The sequence below is a fragment of the Haplochromis burtoni genome, unplaced genomic scaffold (assembly GCF_018398535.1).
Source record: "Haplochromis burtoni strain Fernald_Lab_line unplaced genomic scaffold, NCSU_Asbu1 Contig_93, whole genome shotgun sequence".
NCBI classification, from domain to species: Eukaryota; Metazoa; Chordata; class Actinopteri; order Cichliformes; family Cichlidae; genus Haplochromis; species Haplochromis burtoni.
Window position 1 is genome coordinate 1,823,229 of NW_024582454.1, and position 23,186 is coordinate 1,846,414.

A 23,186-nucleotide genomic window follows, 5' to 3' on the forward strand; every position below is an offset into this window, starting at 1 on the left:
CAACTTCTACTATTTCAGACAGCAATGTCGCATGAAATGAAGACGTCAGTCTTTTCACATGATCCACAGCTTTGTGCAATAACTGGTAATCGTATGACATTGTGATGGGCTGAATCTGTGGTTTGAGGTTAGTCGCAACTCGCAACAGTATGAGTATGCAGTCTGTCTTCATAAACCAATTCTGACATTGTAGGCAATAGTATAATGTTCTCTTCTGTCTCAAAGTGCAATGAAACAAATCAGAATAAAAGCTATTCATAGGGCAGCTGCACAGTAGTAGTGCATTTAAGTACTTAAATAGGGGTAGAGGGTTGGTAGAGCTAATTTTACATTTGGTCAGTTATGTTGAGAAAACAGCTTTTTCTTCTCCTGTCTAGTCCAAGCTGTGCCTTGCCTCTCTAAATCTTTCTCCAAACTGCTTAGTCTGAGCTGTCCAGCTGATGTATTAATTTTTAGTCCTGTCCACATCCACATAAAATGCTTGATCAACATAAAATATTGAGAAAAGAGCTTAAATTCTTTGTATATTCTTTTAAAAGTATCTGCAGTGAATATACCCATATACATTCAACCTCTGGACAGAGTAAAATCATATTCTGTAAAACTATCATTACATAAAAACAAAAGAAAACACAAAAACAAACAAATATTGCATGCGTGAAAACAGGTTCACTCCAACACACACTGTCAGCTGCACTTTAACTTGGAAAAGCAGTGTCGTATATATAGGTTGGGGCACCGAATGAGTTGGATGCAAAGTGTTGAAGACAGCTGGAGTTCAGTTGGTGCAATACTAACTTTTCATGTTTATCCAGCATTACTAAACAGGGGGAAATGTAATTATTTTTAAATCTAGAAAAGTTGTTCGAATCATAAACAATGGTCTTCTTTTAAGTTTGACAATCTTTGAAGGTTTTGAGCCTTTCCACTGTGATCTCAAACTGCAATGCTCATGTAAAGACAGCATACGGAGTAAATGTGAAAAAACATACATTGTTAAAACCACACTTATTTATCTCGAGACATCTTAATCAAATATATTTTACCAATCTACCAAATAATATTAATAGGTTTGTGTCCATTGATGCTTTTTTTATTTTCAGGTTTACTTGTTCACAATTCCTATTTTTCTTTCCTGTTTTTGCCGCAAGGTCATTTAGCAGTATCTCAGTGGCGTTTGACACTCCTTCAGAACCTGGCAAAGACATACTTTTATTTTGAAGGAGTTCCACTGAAATATTGAGAATCATTATTATTACCGGTTTACTTCCGGGTACTAGCATGCTACTCGTAGCTGTGTAGAGATGAAAGATGGGAAAAGATGATTTTAGATGTATTGAATGTAACGAAAAAGCAGCGGAACTCCACAGGGATTACAGCAACGGGATCCTGAAGATAACAATATGTGTGCGTTGGAAATTCACACCGTTTGTGCGATGAGGATGCTACCTACCAGATATCATACAGCTTCCTACCTTTTCCTGTTGCAACTAGACACATTTGTAGTGAAATAACTTGTCTGCTAAATGGTTTATGAGCGAAATGGTGACTGCTTTTTTCTTTTTGAGGTCTCAGGTGCACTGATCTCTGGCCTTTTTACTGAATAGCAAGTAAACAAGCAAACTTTGGACTTCATGTCTTAGATGTTAATAACAGTGATCACCATCACGCCTTAGTTGGAGGCAGCTTCTAAACATGGACTGTGTGCTTCTTAAAGTAGATCTGAGAGGTGATATAAAGAGAGACATTATAGCAGGACTTTGACATAAACTCTGCGTGTGTGTGTTTCTCCAGGAGTCCTGCCAGAAGCCAGTGGACAAGTACATTGAATATGACCCAGTCATCATCCTCATCGATGCCATTTTGTGCAAGACACAGGCTTTCAGGCACATTTTGTTCAACACAAGACTAAATGTAAGCAAATTATGGGTCATTACATCGCAAAACAATATGGACATTCTGCTTGACCATCTTTGATCTGCATATTAACTTTATGATCTAAAGTTTGGGAAACTTTAGCTTCATATATAAAATATTATTCAGTGGCCTCTCTCACCACTCTTACCACAAACAAACAGATTACAGACACATTAAAATGTCTCAATGTTGGTTAATAATTGAAAAAAATCAAGCATTTTCATTTTACAGGTAAAAAAAAAACCCCTTCACATTGCAAAAAACAAGTAGTGACAATTTCTTTATGGTATATAATTTAATTTCACAATACCTCAGATTTTTCATTGTCAAGACCTGCTGTATCTACCATTTCAAGACTTAGAAGAGTCTAATAAATTATCACTTGCTGTCTTTTGTAGTTTGAAGTTTTTTTATTAGTGTTTGTTCAAATGTGGAACTTTAATGGAAGGCTTCCGTTTTATTTATTTTTTGTTTGTTTTCACATTTTAACTAGTTAATAGTCTGGCTTTTTAGGTATTTGTCCTAAATTACAGATCCTGATTCATTTTGATGGTAAGAGAGACCAGTGACTTGTATCTTTAATAGTCTAATGGATATACATGTTCAAGTATTGCCTTAGATTACAAGGTGGGGGAAAAGGCTTAAAAGTAGGTGAACGGGGTTGTAAAAAAGGAACTACACACACACACACATACACATACACACACACACACACACACACACACATTTAAAAACAATTCTAGGCAAATCAGAGATGGTTGAGCAAAAAAAAATTCTTAAAATGTGATAGTTTCAGATGAAATGACACCTTTATCTTTATTGCACGAGTGATAACTTTAAAGATTTGTGCTTTGTGTGTCCTGGCTTGCACGTATTCGTTTGTGCAGGTGCTATCATGACTTCTGACCAGCATGCACGTGTTTCTACATGTTAATCTTTACCTCTGCAGATCCACTGGAAGCTGTGTGTGTTTTCCCTGCTGTGTGAAGCCTACCTCAGGTGGTCCATGCTCCATGGCTCCGAGCAGAGCAGTGACCCTGCTGATATAATCAGATACACAAAGGAATGGGAATTCTACGGCATGTTTGGATTGGCTGCTCTTGGTAAGATGATAAGACACAGTTTCTATCAGTGTGTTATCACAGAGCAAAGGAAACATCAATGACCAGGAGCACGTGAGGGTTAACGGTGTCTGGAAGTTGAGTAAAGTATTAAATTATTACTTAAATAATAATAGTCGTCATAATGTCACAGAGCCCGATATGACATCTTTAGATTGCCTATTATTTTCCAAAACTGCAAAGAGAATTATTCTTTGACTTTTCTAAGCTTATAAGCACTTCCTAATGTTATATGGAAAACTTCCAGACATGAGGATACACATCTATGATTACAACCAAAAGCTGTGTGAAATTCATCACTGACACCAACTTAGTGTCATCAGCATTAATTCATCCATCCATCCATCCATCCATTCGCTTCCGCTTATCCTTTTTCAGGGTCGCGGGGGGCGCTGGAGCCTATCCCAGCTGTCATAGGGCGAGAGGCAGGGTACACCCTGGACAGGTCGCCAGTCTGTCGCAGGGCCAACATACAGGGACAGACAACCATTCGCACTCACATTCACACCTAGTGACAATTTGGGTTATCCAATTAACCTATCCCCACTAAGTGCATGTCTTTGGACGGTGGGAGGAAGCCGGAGTACCCGGAGGGAACCCACGCAAACACGGGGAGAACATGCAAACTCCACACAGAAAGACCCCGGCCCCCGGCCTGATGGTGGAATTGAACTCAGGACCTTCTTGCTGTACGGCAACAGTGCTAACCACCGTGCCACCGTGCAGCATTAATTCATATAAAATTATATTATTTACTGGAAAATATTTTTGTGTCACATGGGTAACCTACTTGTCCCAATTGATTGTGGCTGACCTGAGTACCGAGGTTCCATCTTCTCATACTGACTCCTGTTTCATGTATCTTCAGTATATAAGCTACACAATCTGGCTTATATATGTGTCTGTTGGACCTTCAGAGCTGTCAGCGTTCTGTGGCGGAGTGCTGTGTTTCCTTTGGGTGGTGGTCTGCTGCCTGCAGGGTGAGACCATGGAGCTCTGCCTGCTCCTCAGAGCCCTGCTGTTGTCGTGCTACGGCAAAGTCCTCCTCATCCCCGCTGTCATCTGGGAGCACGATTACTCCCCGCTCTGCCTGGGCCTCATCAAACTATTTGTGCTCACCTCAAATTCACAGGCGATCAGAGGTAAGAGATCCACTGCTGATCAAATAGCTTTGCTTCTGCCCTCTTTGCTTCTGCATCAGCAGTTGGCAGCTTACTCCCTGCTGCTGTGATCCTGACCTCAGAGGACCCAGCACTTGAAGATAAACGTATTATATAACACAAAGGTTTAGGTCCATGTTTCTGGTTTTCATGTCATTATTTCTTCAGCATCTGTGGAAACAAAAATCTGCGTGTTTGGCGGCGAGCCTCTGAGCAGTGAACAAAGTATCGAATTCACCTTTCTTACTGCTTAATTTCGCATCACGTCCAGCTTGTGTGGCCGTTTTTCCTTTCTTTACATAACAGGTGCCTTCTCAGCTTCTCACCATTTAAGTTCACACTATTTTGGTTTGCACATTCTCTGTGTTACTCCAGATTACTCCAATAACACAGCAAGCATGTAAAAAGGGTGTGCATTAATAATTTGATCTCCTCTCCAGTGATCCTGAACAGCAGAAGACGTCTGTCGCTGATGGCCGTTTGTGTTGGCCTGCTGTCGGAGACCTGCGTGGCTCAGGCTTGTAAGAAGCTTTCGTGGAGCATCCAGGACATGTTGACATTTTAATGAGATGAGTGACCAACATCATGGACTTTCTACACATGGGATTCAAGAGGGGAAATATTCAAAGCTGAATTCTTCAAGTTCCTTTCAACTGTTTTCCTTTTGCAGGCTAGTAATGCCAGCCATGTGTTTTGTGTTTATTTAAAGGTATGAAACACATCTCCTCCTGTGTGCTAGAAACCTGACTGACACTGCATGTCAAAAAAAGGCCAGATCCGTGTTGAGTTTATGTGATACAACATGACAGACTGAGAATTTGTGCTCTCCGTAGAGGCAAAGAGACATTTTCATACAGGAGAAATGTTTTCATTTGGTTTTAATATGGATAACCTGGGGTACGTTGTGCAAAAAAAGTCACAGAGGGAGACGAATGTCACTCAGACATCTCCTGATCCAAGCTCCTGTTAAACATGCTCCAGTTCCTGAGCCACTCTTGAGGAATGACACAAACACAGACCCCGAGGTTGTAATTTGACAACAGCTACTTCTCAGTTTGGGCACGCAGCAGTCCTCACATTCCTGAGCTAATTGGTGAACTGTTTGCCAAAATTAACCTAAACACACATATGGGAGTGTACAGGAACAGGGTGACTTTGCAGGTATTTATTGCAGCGTTGCTGATGAGAGAACTGCTCATGTAGTTCCAACCAAGATCCAGTATTTTGTTTTGATGACATTATTGGGATTTTTGTCATAATTGACTAGTATAGCAAAGATTTTTAATGGTGTTTTTTAAATAACAATATTGAAAATGTCTTTCATGTGTTCAGAGCCTACTATGATGTGAGTGATCTGATCAACACTCCAATGTCCCCAAGTAATCATTTAGAAACAATACTAGAAGCGAATCTTACACTTTTGTGAGGACAGAGCCGGTGAAATTGCATTTTAAAATATGTGTCATTAAATTTAAATGCACGATGTTTGAATCATGTGGCTTCAACGCACAGAATGTGAAATCCTCAGAGATCAAGCTGCAGGAGATCGCTGCTATCACACGTGTGATGTGAAATGATGATAAAAACATGTCGACCAGCTGCAGTTGGAACGCTCCACAAAACCTCCGCCTACTGTCGCTGGAATGTGTCTGGAAATAAACACAGACACATTCCAGACACATTCTGTGTGTTCTGTTGTTAAATCAATAAAACAAACTCTGAAATGAGACGGAGCACCTGTGAACTGAGTGGACTTTATTCACCACACTTGCCTACAGTGCGTAAACATGGATCTGAACCTGGGAAAAGCAATCGGGCACTCTTTAGAGATACATCTGTGAGTGTGAGATGAATGATGCCGCCTTATCAAAGTCACAGATAATGTGACAGATATTCAATGATGTAAGGTCCTATGCTACAATTACCACAAACAAATAGAATCAGTTTAGTAGTTGCAAAATAGCTTTTCTCTCCTTTTTGTTTTAGTGCTGTTTGTGTTACTTTACTGAAAGCAGAAGAGGAGACACAATAGAGTCTGAACTCTTAGCTGTATCATAGACTGTAGATAGAAGATGGATATAGCCACAGGGTTTTTGGACTGTGCATTTTAAACTTTAACATTTTGGATACTAGTAAAAAAAATTCGAGTTTCATTCACAGTGGATGGGATGTTTGCCACAGCAAGCCATAAAACTTATTCTTCCACTTAAAAAATTCAGCAGCTTTTTGTAACTTGAACTTTTATTGTTTGTCAGTATTAAGGCACAAACCCCTGTGCTGACCTCACAAGGGGAATTGTTTCTTCTTTTTGTCTTAAAATTCAGTTCAGCGCCTATAAATTAATAATTGTTCATTTCCAGCTATTTCAAAGTACTGAGGACGTGTTTTCTCTCTTTGCCTGTCAAACAGTTATTTAGTTCTTGCGCAAAATTCACATGATGAATGCAGAGATTTAAAATGCGTAATTATTCTGGGTTTAAATGCACTGGCCAGGTGGAGTCGTTCTGTGGGCGGTTTGATGTTCTTTCACCGTCTGCGTGGGTACCCTGGCTTTCCCTCACAGTCCACAGACATGCAGTTAGTGGGGTTAGGTTAGCTGATGACTCTAAATTAGGTGTGAATGGTGGTCTGTCACTGTGACACAGTGGCGACCCTTCCATGGCTTATCCAACCTTTCGCCAAATGCAACAATCTCCAGCTCAACCACAACATTAAACCCTTTAACATTTGTCAGGCAGACAGCGTATGCTTCTGTAATAAATCATGTGGAATAAACTTGCAGAGCGAGTTTGCAAAACTGTGCATAGGAAACATCATGCAGATACTTTGTTTTTGTACTACATGTTCTCTAGAGTGTTTGTCATATTGGGGTATAAAAAGACAAAATATGCTGTATTTCACCCAGAGCTTAATGAGATATTTTCACTGTTTGTATACGTGTTGCTTCTGCACGCGGGCGCTTGTTGTTACAAGCCTCTGAATAGTTGGAAAGACAGCACACTGATGTGGAATGTTTTAAGTGTCCTCACCAAGGGTGGATCTGTGTTTTATGAATGCTGCACCCTATGCACTACGTCTGCCATGTAAGACATTCACAATGTGTCGCCTGTCAGCCAGATGAACTTAAACACCCTGTAGTCTATACATTATTTGCATAAAAACAGAAGCTCGGGCCTGCTTCTGCTTTTACCTCATGACCAAGTTTTGATCTCAAATTCTAATCCTTAAAGTCACAAAACACACAACACTGTTCATTTTGTTAAAATGCCACATCCACCTGTTCTGTCTTTAGATTTAAGTTCAATAAGAAGACAAAATCCTAAATAAACACAAACACACCTTTGTCACTGACTTTTGGACAAAATCTTTGTGAACAAACCACTGACTCTGTGATGGTGGAAAGTGCTGGTCTCTTACTGTGGTGTGCAGTGGTTTAATCTGAGTCTTACTAAGCAGATTACTGTAACAGTAGTAAGCCTGAAGTCATTTTACCTGCCAGGTACAATATGGAGAAGTAAAACTAATTCTGCACTGAAAGGTATAAACTGAGGCTAAAATGGATTCCCCCATCCATAAATGAAAAAGGTGGCACATTTAATATCTAAGCTGATCAGTTGGAAACCTCCTTATGTTAGATTATTGTTTTAGGAGGGCTTTGTGCTTCTTTAAATGTGATTTTTGTTGGGGTTTTTTTGCACAAATGAAACAAAATAGAAGTGAAAGAAAATGCCGTTCAAGGAGTTAGTCAATCTCCATCGATTTCCATGTTAATTTGCCTGAAATCACGTTTAGAGCCTGGTACAAAATAAAAGTTATAAGAAATGAATGGTGCATGATTTTTTTCACATCAATTTCTAGTCTACATCAAAATATTAAATATTATATAATATAATATAGGCAAATAATATATGCAATCCTCCAGACTAAAGAGTAGAGGGACCATCTGGTTTATTATTAACACTCTGCCTCTGTCTTTGATGCTATAGTGGTGCATCAGTGCCTATGGAATTACTAGCTTGCACATCTGGAAAAGCACCATCAACCCTGACATGTGTATATCAAGTTTTAGAGTACAATATATTACAATTGTGATGATGTTTTTTTTAAGGGAATGCTATGCATAAGTAGCAAGACAATGCTAATCCACATACTACACGTATTACAACAGCATGGCTGTAGAAGAGTCTGTGTGCTGAATTTTAGCCTAGATCTTTCACCAACTGATAACATTTGGCATATCAGAAAATGAAAAATAAGACCAAGAGGAGTGCTGAGCAGTGAGAATCCTCCATGAATAGGACAATATTCATCTCCTAAAAAAATCCAACAGCTGGTCTTCTCAGTTCCCAAATGTTTACAGACTTTTCAAAAGAAGGGGCTACACAGTGGTAAGCATGGCCCCCGGCCCAACTTTTTGCAGACACGTTGCTAACATCATATTCAAAATGAACTATTGTTCCTAAAATGATACATTTTCTCAGTTTAAACATTTGATATGTTTTCTATGGGATTTATAAATCCTTACGTTCTGTTTATTTACATTACTCACAGGCTCCTGACTTTTATTGAATTGAGGTTGTGTGTCGTTTGTGTTAGCTGCTATAGTGCCTGTCACCATTGCTATTTTAGCTAACTGTGTTAGCATATTTGTTACATTGTTAGTACTCAACACAAAGAGCTGAGACAGATATGTGTGTCATTAGTTTGTGTGTATTTCTCCATGAGACAGAGTTTGGGGCTGAAAGACACAGAAGCTCTATTCCAGAGGAAAATATGCCAAATTCCACGGCAATCTGTCGAATCACTGCAGATCACAAAGTTAGCCTCACAGTGGAAATCACCAAAGCCAGGATAGGATCTAGCTTGAACGTTTGCATGAAATTATAATTCAGATTCAGTGCATCCAAGAGACAAGAGCTGAAACTCAGGAGAAATCCTGATGTCAGTGGGGAGCAGAACAGTTGGATGAGGTCCACTATGCATATTCAAATGAGGTAATACAACATTACCAGGAAATAGGCTGTGTATTAAACCTGCAGTCATTTGCTTTTTATTCAAAAAGACAGAGCAAGGCCAGAAACACAAACAAGTGTGGTATGTACTGGCCTCACTGGGATCAGTGGACTGAAAAGAGCAACACAAAGGAAAGGAGGAGTGCACAGGAGCACAGTATAACAAAAACAAACTCTGTGGGCGTCAGTTACGCAAAGAAAAACACATATTACAACACAGAATTACAGAATTGGAAGCAAAAAATGCCAACTGGCAACTTTAACTCAAAAACATCACCACTAGTTTTGCAATATTCACTATAAACACAGCTTTCACGATGTTTGTTATGCTGTTTGCCTTGTGTCGATCCCACTGATGTGGCAATCTGCCTCATCCCTCCCTGTAGAGAGAGTGATGCGCACCTTGGATTTGCTCTCTCAGTCAGGATTATGTTAATCTGCTGTAATCTCCTAACAGACGCTCACACAGCCTGCACAAGACCAGAGCACAGAGAGACAACATGAGCTTCGAACGATACAGACTGAGGCCGGTATATGCAGAGCATGCTCACACAGAGAAAATACACCAGAAAAACAGGACATCAAATAGCACTGTAAAAATAATGAAATGACTCACTAAACTTTCATCATTACTTAATTAACATAAGTGTGCAACTACACCATTTACCTGTGGGAGCTGCTACAATGACAACAAAATATGATCATGCAATGGTGGAAGTAAACTGTTTTTTCCCCCTAAATTCATTACTAAAGTAAATGTGGCAGTCCTCAAATGCCTGCCATTATATGAGCGGGCCCTCACGCCACACAATAGCTCCGACCTATCACAGTTGAGAGACAGGACCTTTTGAGGTGTCTGACAAGAGGAGGCTGGCAACAGATTCAAGGGGATATGGCATGGATCTGGATCATGTCTGTTCCAGCACAGTCTGCTATTCAGGTCACCTGCATGCAATTGTATTGTTTTGGCCCATTGGTTTATATGGATCGATGTATTTAAAGCCCAAAATGTTACAGTTGTTGTTTTTTTTACCTTTACATTGGGTGGTTAAATAAATAAATAATATCAGAAATGCTGTTCTGTTAGAACTGTGGTCACATTCATGTGTTATGTCTGTTTTTCCAATAAATGGAATTGTTGAGCTTTTCCGCCTTTTATTGGAATCTGTATAAAGGAAATTTATACCATGTAGGAATTTCCAGCAATTGTAGTCAAAGATATGCGCATGAAGGCCATGGACACGAAAGGATAAGTGCCAAACAATCTAAAGCTCTCACAAACATTTGCTAAATGACAAATGCTTTGTAGACTGAGATTAGATCTGGCAAAATTAATTATAAAACACTTTAAACACAACATAGTACAAGAAAGAGACAATAAAATGTACTTTTAATAAAATCAAGAAATTCAAAGGTTAAACCATCACCAGCATGTATCAGTAATAAACTGCACTTTCAGTTTGGATAGAATGAATAACACTGTAACTCACTGTATGAAATAACTTGTACTAATGTTAAAATATGATTTCTATTGTACGGGATTATCATTCCTTAATGCACTCGGATGTAAATCATTTTGCTTGTAATGCTCGGTGACTGAGTAAAATGTACTTCAATGCTTAGTTTAGGACAGTGTTGAGAGTAAAGTAAAGTAAACATCGAGGCAAATACAAGAGTTCTCAAACGATCACTTGTTGGTCAAATGCACTGTTTAATTAGTTTATCACTTATTAGTAGCTCCTTTAAATTTCCCCAAGAACATACAAGAACGATCTGGGGGAAAAAATCCTTTTAATAGAGCCTGCTGACAAATATCTTTTACATAAATTATGAAAAGATTTGGCCCCAGTACAGACACCTGGGGGACACCTGGCAAATTTAAAGAAAATGTGCAAAGTACAAAAGTGGTTTGACAGCACAAAAAAAAAAAAGTAAAGTAAGTAAAATTCTGATATTTGTGAATTGTAAAAGGAATACACCATTCTTGATTCATAAAACATGGGATGGACACTGAAGAGTTCGTGAAAATAAGTTTCTTGATGTGATAACAGGCGAAGTCAGAAATCTCAGATAGAACATATACATAGTGAGGTTTTGAGAAGCGTTTCAAAACTGCATAAAATAAAACACAGAAATCCAGAAATCACTACTCTACTACAATCTCTACTGCTCACTGGTTACACCATATTCAGATGACTGTTTAGAGGTTTGGAGCAATATTTATAAATACTACTAGCATAATTATTTATATTGCAAAAAAGGACCAGAAGGATAATCCATAATAATGGTTACAAAATATCATGGATTATCTATAACACTACTCTTAAAATCCAAAACAATAAAATTCACCAGTGTGGTTCATTTTCACACTATATAATAATTCTGTATAAAACAATAAACTATACTTCCTACTTACTTAGTTCCAAACAATATCCAAAACATTTTTTTTACAGGGATCGGTGGATAAATATTAATGGGTTGGGGGGGGGGGGGGGGGTGGGGGGGCGAGTTATATTTAAACCATCTCTGTGTTCGTATGTAATAGAAAGTTTTTGATCTCTCTATGTGGAGGGAAGCTGCGAAACAGACTGAGTGATGAACGGAAGCATGACAATTTTTTGAAGTAATGGGGGGGAAAGGCTTTGACCTGTTACTTTTTATTTTTGATAGGTGTGTACATCTGCATATATCTATAAATACATATATCTGGGTTTATAAAATCAAATAAATGCAGGATACAAACAGGAAGTAAAGTGATTACCGAGTGCAGAATAGGGTAGGATTAAATAAGCATATGCTTGTTTTTGCTCCGTTGTGAACACATCAAGTAATTTACTTTGATCATTATTTTCTTGGTGCTTTAATTGTATAATTCTAACATGTTTGAAATAATGTCTTAAAATCTAGAGTCCACTTTTTAAAAAGTAGCCATCAGATTTGTGAGATCATGTGATTTTTAGATAAACACCACACAGGGCAAATACACAGCAACTGTGATAACAGGCAACAGGGGGGAAAAATGGTGCACATGCTGTATGAAACCGAGATATTGTTGCATGACCCATTTCTTAAGTCTCTCAGGGAGGTTGGTGAGAATTTACATAGAGACTCTGAGTATGAAAATATAAACAGTGTTATCATCATCAGTAATTCATCCCAACCTCCCAGCAGGAGAAGCTGCTACATCAAAGCCACCACATCCTGCTGCAGTAATGATCAATTACACTGGAACTGCACAGGCATGGCAGCTACTCTAGACCAAAATGCAGATTGGCGCATTTAAATGCAGGTCAGAGTGAGATGCATTGAGAACAAGAAATAAGTAGGGCAGCAGGGAGATGGCAAGGAAGCACAGTTTGGTGTGAAAGAGCTGTTTCTCCTAGAGTATTAGTTGGATTTTTTTTTTTTAAGATTTTGGGTGTAAATAGTGCAAATGTAAATGTTTTATTTTTTTAGCCTGTTTGTGGCATACCTACATGATTAGTGGTTAGTTTGCCAGGTTGGCAGTAACAGTGATCGAAAGTGAAACGTCTCAACAACTTCAAAACAGATTGAGATAATAATTAAAGACCAAGCAACTTACTTATCCAGTCGTGCCACAAGTGGATTAAAGTTTTTAGGTTAGAGCAGTATTTGGAACACATGTTCGAGGTTACCACAGGATGTTTCCTAGCCTAGGATGACCACCAAGCTTGAAATGAATTGCTCTCCAGAAAATCTCCTGGTGCAGGCTGTATCTGTGCACACATAAGCACATTAAATGTTTCACCAGCACAATTTAGGTTTTGAAGCAAAAACAAGTATATAAAAATAACAAAAGTATCACTACAAAATTAAATACATACTCTAAATTTTATTGTAAATACAACCTCAACAACTTTACCTGTACTGTGTGCTTAGGGCTTTATGCTGAGTGATAGTGTATTAAAATACTATGCTGGATAAGAGAGATTTAGCATTGCTGTTGTCAGCATGCTGACATTTGCATTTTACTCAAAGCATCTGCAGCCCCACAGAGCTGCTGGCTACTCTGCTCAAACCAGAATGATCACATTACAGGTGTCTGCCAGCCAGTCTGTCCAAATGAAATGTATAATGTGAAGGTTGGTGTAGTTCACTGAACTACACCAGTTCATTGGTATAGTTCATACTAGTTCATTGGTATAGTTCACTGAATTATAATTGGTATAATTCAGTGAACTATACCAATTATGAAATATGGTCACAATCCTCCTTCTGTTCCTGAGGTATGTGTTTGACCAACGGTCAAAAATCTCATTAGAACATTAAATTTTACTTACATACTTTCATGTATGTAAGTAAGTAGATTAAGAAGGTGAAATATCCGAACCTTTACTTCCAAAATCATTTGTTCCAAATGTACTGAAATTCTCTCTAGTTGCACTCGGGAGTGAGGTCATAGTAAAATTTGATGACCAAAATCTAATCAGTTCAGCCCCAAGTCCAAATTAACTTTTGGGCTAGATGTTAAAAAATATATATACATAAATCCCTCTAGGTGGGCCTGGGAAATAACTTAAAAATGAGAGAGATTTGACCTTTGATGAACCTGACCTGTTGATTTTTGCGTCCAAGTGAACGTTTATTCCAGATGTAATGAAATGCTCTCCAGATGTTTTTCAGTTATAAGATGAAAATAGAGATCGATAGAAAACACAACCAAGAGCATAATATCTACAGCCACTTGTGTCATGGAACTAAGGACGTGGTTCCTATAAGCTCACTTTCACAACCCTTATGAATGCTTTATCTCAGAAACACCTGGAGAGGATGTCATTGGATCTGGTACAATCATTAATATACCCATAGATCCCATATCTCCCCAAAGTATCAAATTAAATTCTACTAAAACATAACTGTGCTTTAATTGTTGATCTGCTATTCATGTCAGTTTAATTTAGAAGTCTGAAGGCAAAAAAACATCACTCCAAAAACCTGAAAAGTACAGAACCGCTTTATTAAATTCATAACAGTATAACTATGAGAGAGTACTGTCCAAACAAACAGCAGTGTGGTCATTCATGGATAAGAGAACAGGAGGAATGATAGATGGCGGCAACACAGCCTTCACGTGTTCTCCAAATGTTACTTATTCAAAAAAAACAATACATAAAATCCTTCTTTTCACTAAAGCAAGTTAATGAACGATTACGATAAGAGATATAAAGAACAAACACGAATGAAATTGCATTTACTTCTCTGATTTCCTCAATAGGTTACATCTGCATACTCAGGCCTACTGATAAACATGTCACTTGTAAAATAATGAACTGTCTTGGCTCAATCACGTTTTCAAACCCAGGTTTGGACACAGGTCAGATTTGGTCAGCTGCAGAAAAGGCGCACACACATTACACACCTTCAGCTATTTTTTTTCCTCACTGGAAGTAATGTTCAAGTTATTCTCCATTCAAGTGCCACAACCCTCACTAGGTTTTCCAAAACGCTTTTCACAACCACTACAGCATGGGTGTGAACGCTCAGGCGTGACCGTGATTGCAGCAGCAATCCGCACTTAAGTCAAACTATGTCAAGCTTTTGTGGTTGTTTTGCACTTGGCGTCTTCGCCTCCTGATTGTTCAAAGTTGGTGCAAAGTTTGCCCTTTGATTATGAGACTTGCACCAAACCATTGAATCATAATTATGACTCACTGTAAGTGGGTGTGACATAGCATTGTTCACCTTTAGTTCGAGAGCCATTGTTTAAGGGAAGTATGCTATTTTGTCAGGAGTCAAAACCACCCAAAAAAAACCCAACAAATTTATTTTAAGTTTACCCTGAGATGAAATCTCCATGTTACACATCCAATAATCATGTGAAAAAGGGGCATATTTTAGTGTACAGAACAGGCAACACACGTGGCAACGGTACAATATTAAGTACAATTTGCTGGTGTTCAATTTAAAGCTTCTTCTTAGCTCTCTTGTGCTGGGTTAAGCTACAATAGTGTAAGCGTACAAAGAGCACCATGCATCTGTGTAGTAGTGACAAACTCAAAGATGGTCAGGTAGTCGTATTTTTGGGGATTTAACACAGCAACAGGCACAAACAAGTGCAAAAAACAGACTTGAAGAACAAGTGAGGAGTGCACCACCTAGCTCGGTTTGCAAATGCCTCAGCTGACTTTAAGGCTGATACAAGTTCTTGACGGTAAAATTGTTACGTGTACTTTAAAGTTGCATTCTGAAGAAATAACTGCCATACATTAGGGTCCTTTTATTTTGAGGTGTACAATTTCTTCTAAGCATCAACCAAAACAAGAAGAGAGATGTCTCACTTTTGCTAGAGCAACTCAAATTTCAGTGGGTGTCAGCAGTACACCGTTCCCAACAGCTGCATCCCTGCCAATAAAATTCCAAACAATCTTTTGACAGAGAAGAGTATAATTAACAACAGATCCAAATTAGGGACTCGTTGGAGTTGGAGGAGAGCGACATGTCAGCATGACATTCATTTATTTCTGGCACAGCTTCAGAATGAGTTTTGTGAGATTGCTAAAGTCATTATGTTTCAAATTCCACATGTAGCAGCTTTAAAAACCAAAGTACAGGCCAATCAGTTCATATGACTTATGGTATATGTTCATTCCCATCTTGGACATCTTATAAAAAGGCACTAATTGGGTAGACATCCAATAGAAAACCTGGGATCAAGATGTGACTCGTGTCCTAAACGTCAGTGGTTTAAAACCGTTTAATCAAACGTGCTTTCGGCTTCAGATTAGCAGTAGACTGCAGTAGTAAAACAGGTGCTTTACCTGACCCTAAATGTGTAATCCGACTAGAAATGTTGGCAGCAGTCGCATACAGGTGTACTTCACAGACAAAGTTAAGTTTCATTAAATGTGGATCATAAAAAGCAACAGAGAGAAACAGAGAACAATCATTTCAACTTATCAGAACACTGGAACCAAAGTCAATGGACTCTGTTAAATAATAAGACTAGTCAGAAAGTTGCAAATGCATTATGGAAAGGTTCAGAATAAAAGTGAGTAGTTACATATGCAAGAGGCAAAAAAAAAAGTTTGTCCAAGCTTAGATCAGGAAAAACATATATATGATAAACCTCAAGGAGAACTTGCATCCTTTTATGGTGACAACAGAGTTTAGCTTTGCTCCACCCCAAACTTCATCCTGCTCAAAAAACAATCAACCATTGTTCACTTTGTGTCCCCATGTGATGGTAATGTTTAAAATTACTTCACACACCAGGTCCAGGTTATATGGATAACAAAACTATGTCAAAGTGGCAACTTTAAAAGTGCTTGCCAGTGGATTTTGTTACTCTCCAACACGGATTAACCTCCTCCCAGACTAAATCCTAGGAGGACCTCCAGGGGAAAAAGTTTATGGTCTATCTCAGCTTAATCCATGTCTGGGAAATGGAGGCAGTAAGACATAGTAATGCTCGCTACTTCCCCATCTGGTGATTGTGCTGGTTTGACTTTACGTTTAACAGATGAAGTATGTAACTGAAACATTTTCCCAAAATGTCAGACTACTCCGGTTAAATCAGAAACTCTTGATGTCGACAGATTTTAGAGAGAAGTTAGAAGATCAAGGGTTACTGTGCTTGCGGAAACATGGTTTCATATCCACATGTTATTGCGACACATCTGACTCTTCACTTGTCATAAATCAATCCTCTAGACTTTCACTGGTCGGTGACATTTTAATTCAGTCAACTGAAAACGCTGGTCTTTGAGTGGGGAAGAAGGCGGCCAACTGTTCAAAAGGCCAACCAAATGTCCTTCATTCATCAGCTCCAAAAAACTCCTAACAACATTCGTCAAGACACCAGATGTTAAGTTTTAAGTTCAACATAGCCAGATCCCGCCTACATCAGCAATGTCAACCAAATACAATGCTGAGTGGCGTACTCTCTTTGGTTTGTGTTCAAATAGCGGACTGACGTACAGACAGGTGACGAAATATGAGCACATTTGTGCAAAGATGAACCCTCGATATCTTCTCAAAGCGATGGTGAGTTCAGAAACTCAATTTATGATTGACAGCACAGCTGCTGTGCTGTGTCTGTAGCTGTGTTGTATGCTACAGGCTGAGCTGAGACCTTTGCTGCAGAGTTTAGATACTTAGGAAGCCTGAGTAGACCATTCATGTGTTTACAAAGAGGATTTTCACATCCAAAAGTCTTAAACAGTCAAGATTTTAGATTTTGTTTAGATTTTAGATTGAAGGAATTTTAACTTAGTTGTTTTTTTTATTATAGATGAGGCAATGAAGGCAAGTTCTTCTGATTAAAAAAAAAACCCAACCAAAGCAAAAACAAGCACTTTTTTTTTTTTTTGTTGTTACAATCTAATTAATGACCACCGTCATATTGTAATGGGAGCAGAGATCGTTAAAGAGCCCCTATAACGTATGCAAAGATGACCAAATGCTGATATAATCAGATTTATATTCCTCAAGGATGACTTAAAAATGAGCTTAATCCTGCACGGGCATCTGTCACACTTAACAGAGCACATGACGCTAAAATGAGATTGGTTAAGATCTCGATGCATAAGAGTATAAAGCACCGGGTTTTCGTGTGATAGTTGCTACTAGGTTTAGAGCTACAGATGTTTATTTACACTGTGGGTGATATTTGAAGGCCACTGGGACCAGAAAAAGTTAAAAGGGACCTATTATGCAAAAATGTTTCTAAAAGGAACAAAATCAATCAATAAAAAAGGAGGTCAGTAAGAAATCCCCATGAAGGGCAAGGGTTTTTTTGTTTGTTTGTTTGTTTTTTTAAACTCAAAGAAAGATTACTGTAAACTGTGAATCATGCAAAGCCAGCATGGAAGTGATATCAGCACAATAGGTCCCATTTAAAAAAAAAGTGTCTAAAAACAAACTGCACCATGAAAAAGTGAGAAAATGTGTAGATTTTTTATTTTTTGTTTCCATAATGAAAAATGTTCCAGCTACCAGATCACAGCTCAGCTCTTGGCCATATTTGTATGTGGCTTCATAATTTCTTTTAATGCTCATTATCATCCATAATAGAATAATTCTATTATTTTGAAGAATAATTCTTGTTTCAACTTAGGTAGTCTTTGCATTTCTATTCATGTTAATACTGACCTCAAGAAACTAATATCTGAATGTTCAGTGTTTGAACCAGCCAACCCTTGATTGGGGCAGACCCCCACTTAAATTGATAAATACAATGAAACCAAGATCCAGAAATAAACTGAGTTCTGTTTTAATCTTTAAGTAAATGTTTCTTAAAGATAGATAATATTAAAGCAGAAAGTTAAATTCAGGCAGATGTGTCCTGAACACTACAAAGTCTGAGAACAGAGACATGTCTGATATGCCTGTAAAGTGCTGAAGCACTATATCTGCAACACAGCACGCTGGGCTTGGGGTTTTTCACCTCTGCAAACAGTTAAAACTGTTTCCAGCATTCTGAAGATTTCACATTTCCTGAGCAGATATCTGCTCCACCTAAAGGCAGGATGGTGAAGACCTCATACCTGCACACAAACTCACTGGATATGAGGACCTCATCTCTTTCTCCGTACTACTACTTCTGGTTGGACCCCAAGGGGTTGATGTAAATTAATGGTTTCACCACTTAGAAGAAACACACACACTGTCTCCATTAATATGTCCACAGAGTCAGTCATCTTTTTGATTGCAAAGCTCTGGATTTCTGGGATTCTTTCCAACCTGTAAATGCTGAGGAACGGTGCAGTAGAAAATGTCAATAGAGTAACAGGAAAGCAAATATTTTGTTATTTATATTATATAATAAATAATAAAACTTTGTTCATATATTTTTGTATATGTAAATTTTAAAAAAAAAGTTCAGCCAAAAAGAAAGTGACTGTCTAACAAAACAAACGGACATAGAAGCAGCAATAAAGCTGTTTACAAAAAGAAGTGTGTGTGTATATATATATATGTATATTGCCGAATTTTGACTATATCGAGTCGCTGGATACAATTGATCCCAACCCCTGAGTGTTTCAGAGGTTGTTAAGAGAGTAACTTCTCAAAATATCTGATCGCTCAGATCTGCAGTTTGATGAAGCTCCTGGTCACGCTGCAGAAACAACGTTCTGCAACACAAGCAGGCGGATGTTTGACCTGAGGAGGTGTTTAAGGTAGCTGGATTTTTACAGTTCCACGAGACGCCATAGTCTGTTGTCTCTCACCAGCCACTCACTCCCTGGAGGCCAAAAAGGTTTCTCCTCCAGCCTAATCCAGTCTGTCAACCCAAAAATATGCATCCACACTAAGAAAAATGCTGACAACGAGGCCTCAGATGTTAACGCGAAAGGAGTCCCAGCTGTCCCCTTTGCCACTGCCGCTCCCATTCTTGGCTGCCCCCATTGTTGCCATCCCATCTCCAATGTCTCCATCCGGCTGTTCCCCGGTGGGAGTGGAACCAGGCTCCGGGTAATACTCGTCATCCTCGTCAAAGTAGCCATTCTCCATCATGCTGAGGCTGGAGGCTGCGCTAAGGTCCTGGCAGCTCCCCTTGTACTCCTGGATGGACTCGTGGAGCGACCACAGCTGGCACAGCAGGGACATGTCCTGCTGACGCAACCCCACCTGCAGGGGGCAGTATAGGGATTAGCATTAAAAAACCCGGGGAAGTACAGCTGCAGCTAACTCATTAGCTTATTAGATTACTTTTCAGCAGCTTGTTGCCTTTTTAATTGTTCACAGTTTAATAATTAAGAAACCCAGAGATAATGTTCTACAAATTTTTTTTAAACGTGTCATTTTGTCTAATAACCGGGGATTATAATCGCTTGACATGAACACAAACAGCTACAGGAACCACGAACAAGCGGCTCTGCTTTCATTTTCTAAATTACTTCACGGACATATGCATAGCAGGTGCCCTTATAGTGTGGTGCCACAACAAGCTGGGTGTAAGGACACAAACATGGAGCCTAGCAAGTTTTCCTTTAAATGATGAAATTTACACCAGTTGCACCACTTAAACTCTCCAACCATCCTTCAGTGGCCAATATTGCCTACAAATAAAAGCTCAGTCTTATACTTCTGAGCATTCAGTAACCAGGATCTTTCTACAGCAAGTAAATCTTCCAGGGTTCCCACAGGCCCATTTAATAATAAAATGGGCCTGTGGGGCTTTTACCGGCATAATAGCCAATTTATTTTTTAAATATAGATGAATGAATTCATTGTTTTAGCTCCAAAAACATCTGTCTGGCAAATCACCTTAATAACTTGGCATTAGTGAAAATCTGATTTATTTCTCAACCGTTTAGCACATAAACAGAAAGATAAGCAACAAAAGAGTGACTGTAAAGGAATTATTCAAGTAAAATACCTAAACAGTCACTAAATTTAACCTCTAACAAAGAAACAAAAAGAGAAGAAAGTAATAAAAATAATCCTCGCCTGTGGCCTCAGCTGACTCTGTGACATCGGTGTGTCAAGGCCACGATGATGGTGTGTAAAGGGCATTTTTGCTGCTGACCTCACGGCTGAGCTGACAGTGCAGTTTGAACTTAGAGGCACGGCACACTCAGTGGTCAAGCATATCACAGGCAGCTAAAACGCACACCAAACACTGTGCTCTTTAAAACTGCACAGGGACAAGCTTAGAGTCTTTAAAAATATAGGACACTGACAACTTATTAACTACAACAACCCCACAGTAATACATTAACAGCAGCAAAGCAATAAGGCTAACGTTAGGAACCTGCTCTGCCAAGGCTAAAGGACATAAAGAGTCAGTGGGATTTAGGAAAGAAAGATTTAGGAAAAAAATAAATAAATCCAAATGCCTAGAGTTTGAGCAGCAGTTTAACCTCTTTCAGCTACGTGACTTCACATAAGAAAAACAAGCTATTGTTAAGCATTAACCAAGATTGCTGGGAATCTACCTCAATAATGAAATCTGGTCTGGTCATGGTATGAAAATCCTTGCTGCTGGCAAGGGAGTGTAAAACAGTGTGCAGTAAGAGTTTCACTCTGATTACATCTCTGCAAATGTGATAGCAGGTATTAGTTCACTGAAGGATTTTGTGTTGGTTTCTGTATGTCACAATAGAAACTTTTATACTGAAGCTAAAGGGTATTAAAATGAGCTTAGAATCCAAATCAGCACAAGCCTAATGGCTTAATTTGTCTCATCCAATGCAAAGCTGTTCCTGATCCCCTTTTTTCCTTCTTCTTATACAGGCTGTTATTAACACCAGAGTCCATTTAAAAAAAATCTATTTTTTTATCCTCAAGTGCTTTATAGGTGGTTGGATGGCATGTTAAGTTAATTAACTAGCAAGTCTTTAATAAACAGAGCAAGGAGAAAACACACTTAACAGAAGTGATAACAATGGACAGTGATCATAATTTGTATGTTCACTGAACAAAAATCCCAAACAGACAGGACATAAATCAATATTTTTAACTTCATAATTTATTTAGATAATGCAGAACGGGTTAATTTTGTATGCCGAATCAATCAAAAGACTATTGTTTTCAAAAAGTCTTAATTTCTCAGCTAAAATGCACACAAGTTTGTCCAAAAGCCGAAAAAAGAAAACTTCTGCAGTTTCTTTAGGGATTTTGGTTGAATGGTTGTGAATGTAAATCGCTAGGATTAAACCAGCAGTGGTAAACGGACCACTTTCCTGTCGACAAATAAAGGAAAACACTCTGAAAATGTTACCATTTCTTTTCGCAGCAGAGCCAGTGCTGCATCGAGGTTGGCCGGCTTGTTGGCCAGCAGGTTATCGGCATTGTTCCTGCCTCTGCTCAGGTCGTCCTGGATCATGGTTTTCTTCACGTACATCCTCTCCATTTCTCTCCAGGAGCCGCCGCTTGAGTTCAGCAACCCGCTCAGGCTCTTCGGCAGCGGCGGTAGACCCTCGATGCAGGCCATTCCCCCCAGCGTGCCGTTCGTTGACTTACCATTCATCGTCTTATGTGTTACGAAGCGGGGAGAGCTAGTGTCTATAAAGTCCTGTTTTTTTTTTCAGTTCAAAGACGCCACAAACACTGTTATCACACAGCAGTCTCCCACACTGAACAAACCGAGCAACAGCCGTGCTTTTCTCACCCCAGGGTAGCCAACGACGCCACGTTCAGTTATCCCGAGTGAAGCCGCTGGAATTCCGGTATGATCGTCAAAATAAAAGCACATCAGCTTAAAAAAAGTGTGATGAACGTGGGAAGAGAGAAAAACAAAAATAACAGAAACAATAATTGCTAAAGCATACTGGCTTTTTTCTGCCCGTAATATTATAAGGAGAAGCGTGAAAACTTTGCCTTGTAATATCCATCCATCTTCTTGCTCACTTATCCAATTCAGGGTTGCAGAAGGGCTGGAACCCATACCAGCTGTCACTGGGTGCAACACGTTCTCATCCCAGATCGCCAGTCCAGTGTAGGGTTTAACCTTTAGATGCTGATAGATCTAGAAACATCATTTAACATGAAAAGCATGTTTTGATGCTTTGGGAGGAGACCACTTGGATAATACAAGCTAGGCACAAGGAGAGCAAGCACTCGCAGCTGGCTTTAAGAATCAACCACATATCTGAAATGTGCTATCCACTGCACCACCATGCTGTCCTGCTTCGAACCAGGATTAATAGAAGCCTTTCTTTTACTAGAAGTTATATTTGTACTACCTTTTTTCTGTTGCAGAATTCTCCCACAGGTGGATGCTTTGCATCTCACACCTCTTTTTTTTTATTACGATGTATCCCTTATGTTATAAATTAGGATCATAATTATAACATCTTATACCATTCTCAAGAAAAAAAAATCACTCCTGCAAGTATTTCTTTTACAAACATACAACTCAACAGAACACGTGCACTGAAACAAAATAAAAACATGGAACAATAATCAAAGTTTAAATGCTGTTCTAAGAGATCCTATTACAATCATATGGGTGTTTTCTCCATTTCTCCATTGCACTACTTTCAAGCACTTTGCAACCATGTCCTCTAATG

At 38.9% G+C, this 23,186-nt stretch overlaps 2 protein-coding genes across 2 annotated transcripts; one reads left to right on the plus strand and one right to left on the minus strand.

The window, feature by feature from the left end:
* The first annotated feature begins 1,251 nt into the window (after positions 1 to 1,251).
* arv1 (ARV1 homolog, fatty acid homeostasis modulator) lies at positions 1,252 to 5,927 on the plus strand. The gene is made up of 5 exons (XM_005930486.3): positions 1,252 to 1,407; positions 1,795 to 1,914; positions 2,867 to 3,020; positions 3,956 to 4,180; positions 4,639 to 5,927. The coding sequence occupies exons 1-5, from the start codon at positions 1,312 to 1,314 to the stop codon at positions 4,761 to 4,763; spliced, it is 720 nt and encodes a 239-aa protein (XP_005930548.1). The 5' UTR covers positions 1,252 to 1,311; the 3' UTR covers positions 4,764 to 5,927.
* Positions 5,928 to 12,627: 6,700 nt separating this feature from the next.
* fam89a (family with sequence similarity 89 member A) lies at positions 12,628 to 22,332 on the minus strand. The gene is made up of 2 exons (XM_005930487.2): positions 21,896 to 22,332; positions 12,628 to 19,800 (listed from the first exon to the last, which is right to left on the minus strand). Exons 1-2 carry the CDS (start codon positions 22,142 to 22,144, stop codon positions 19,507 to 19,509), a joined length of 543 nt encoding a protein of 180 aa, XP_005930549.1. The 5' UTR covers positions 22,145 to 22,332; the 3' UTR covers positions 12,628 to 19,506.
* Positions 22,333 to 23,186: the final 854 nt, after the last annotated feature.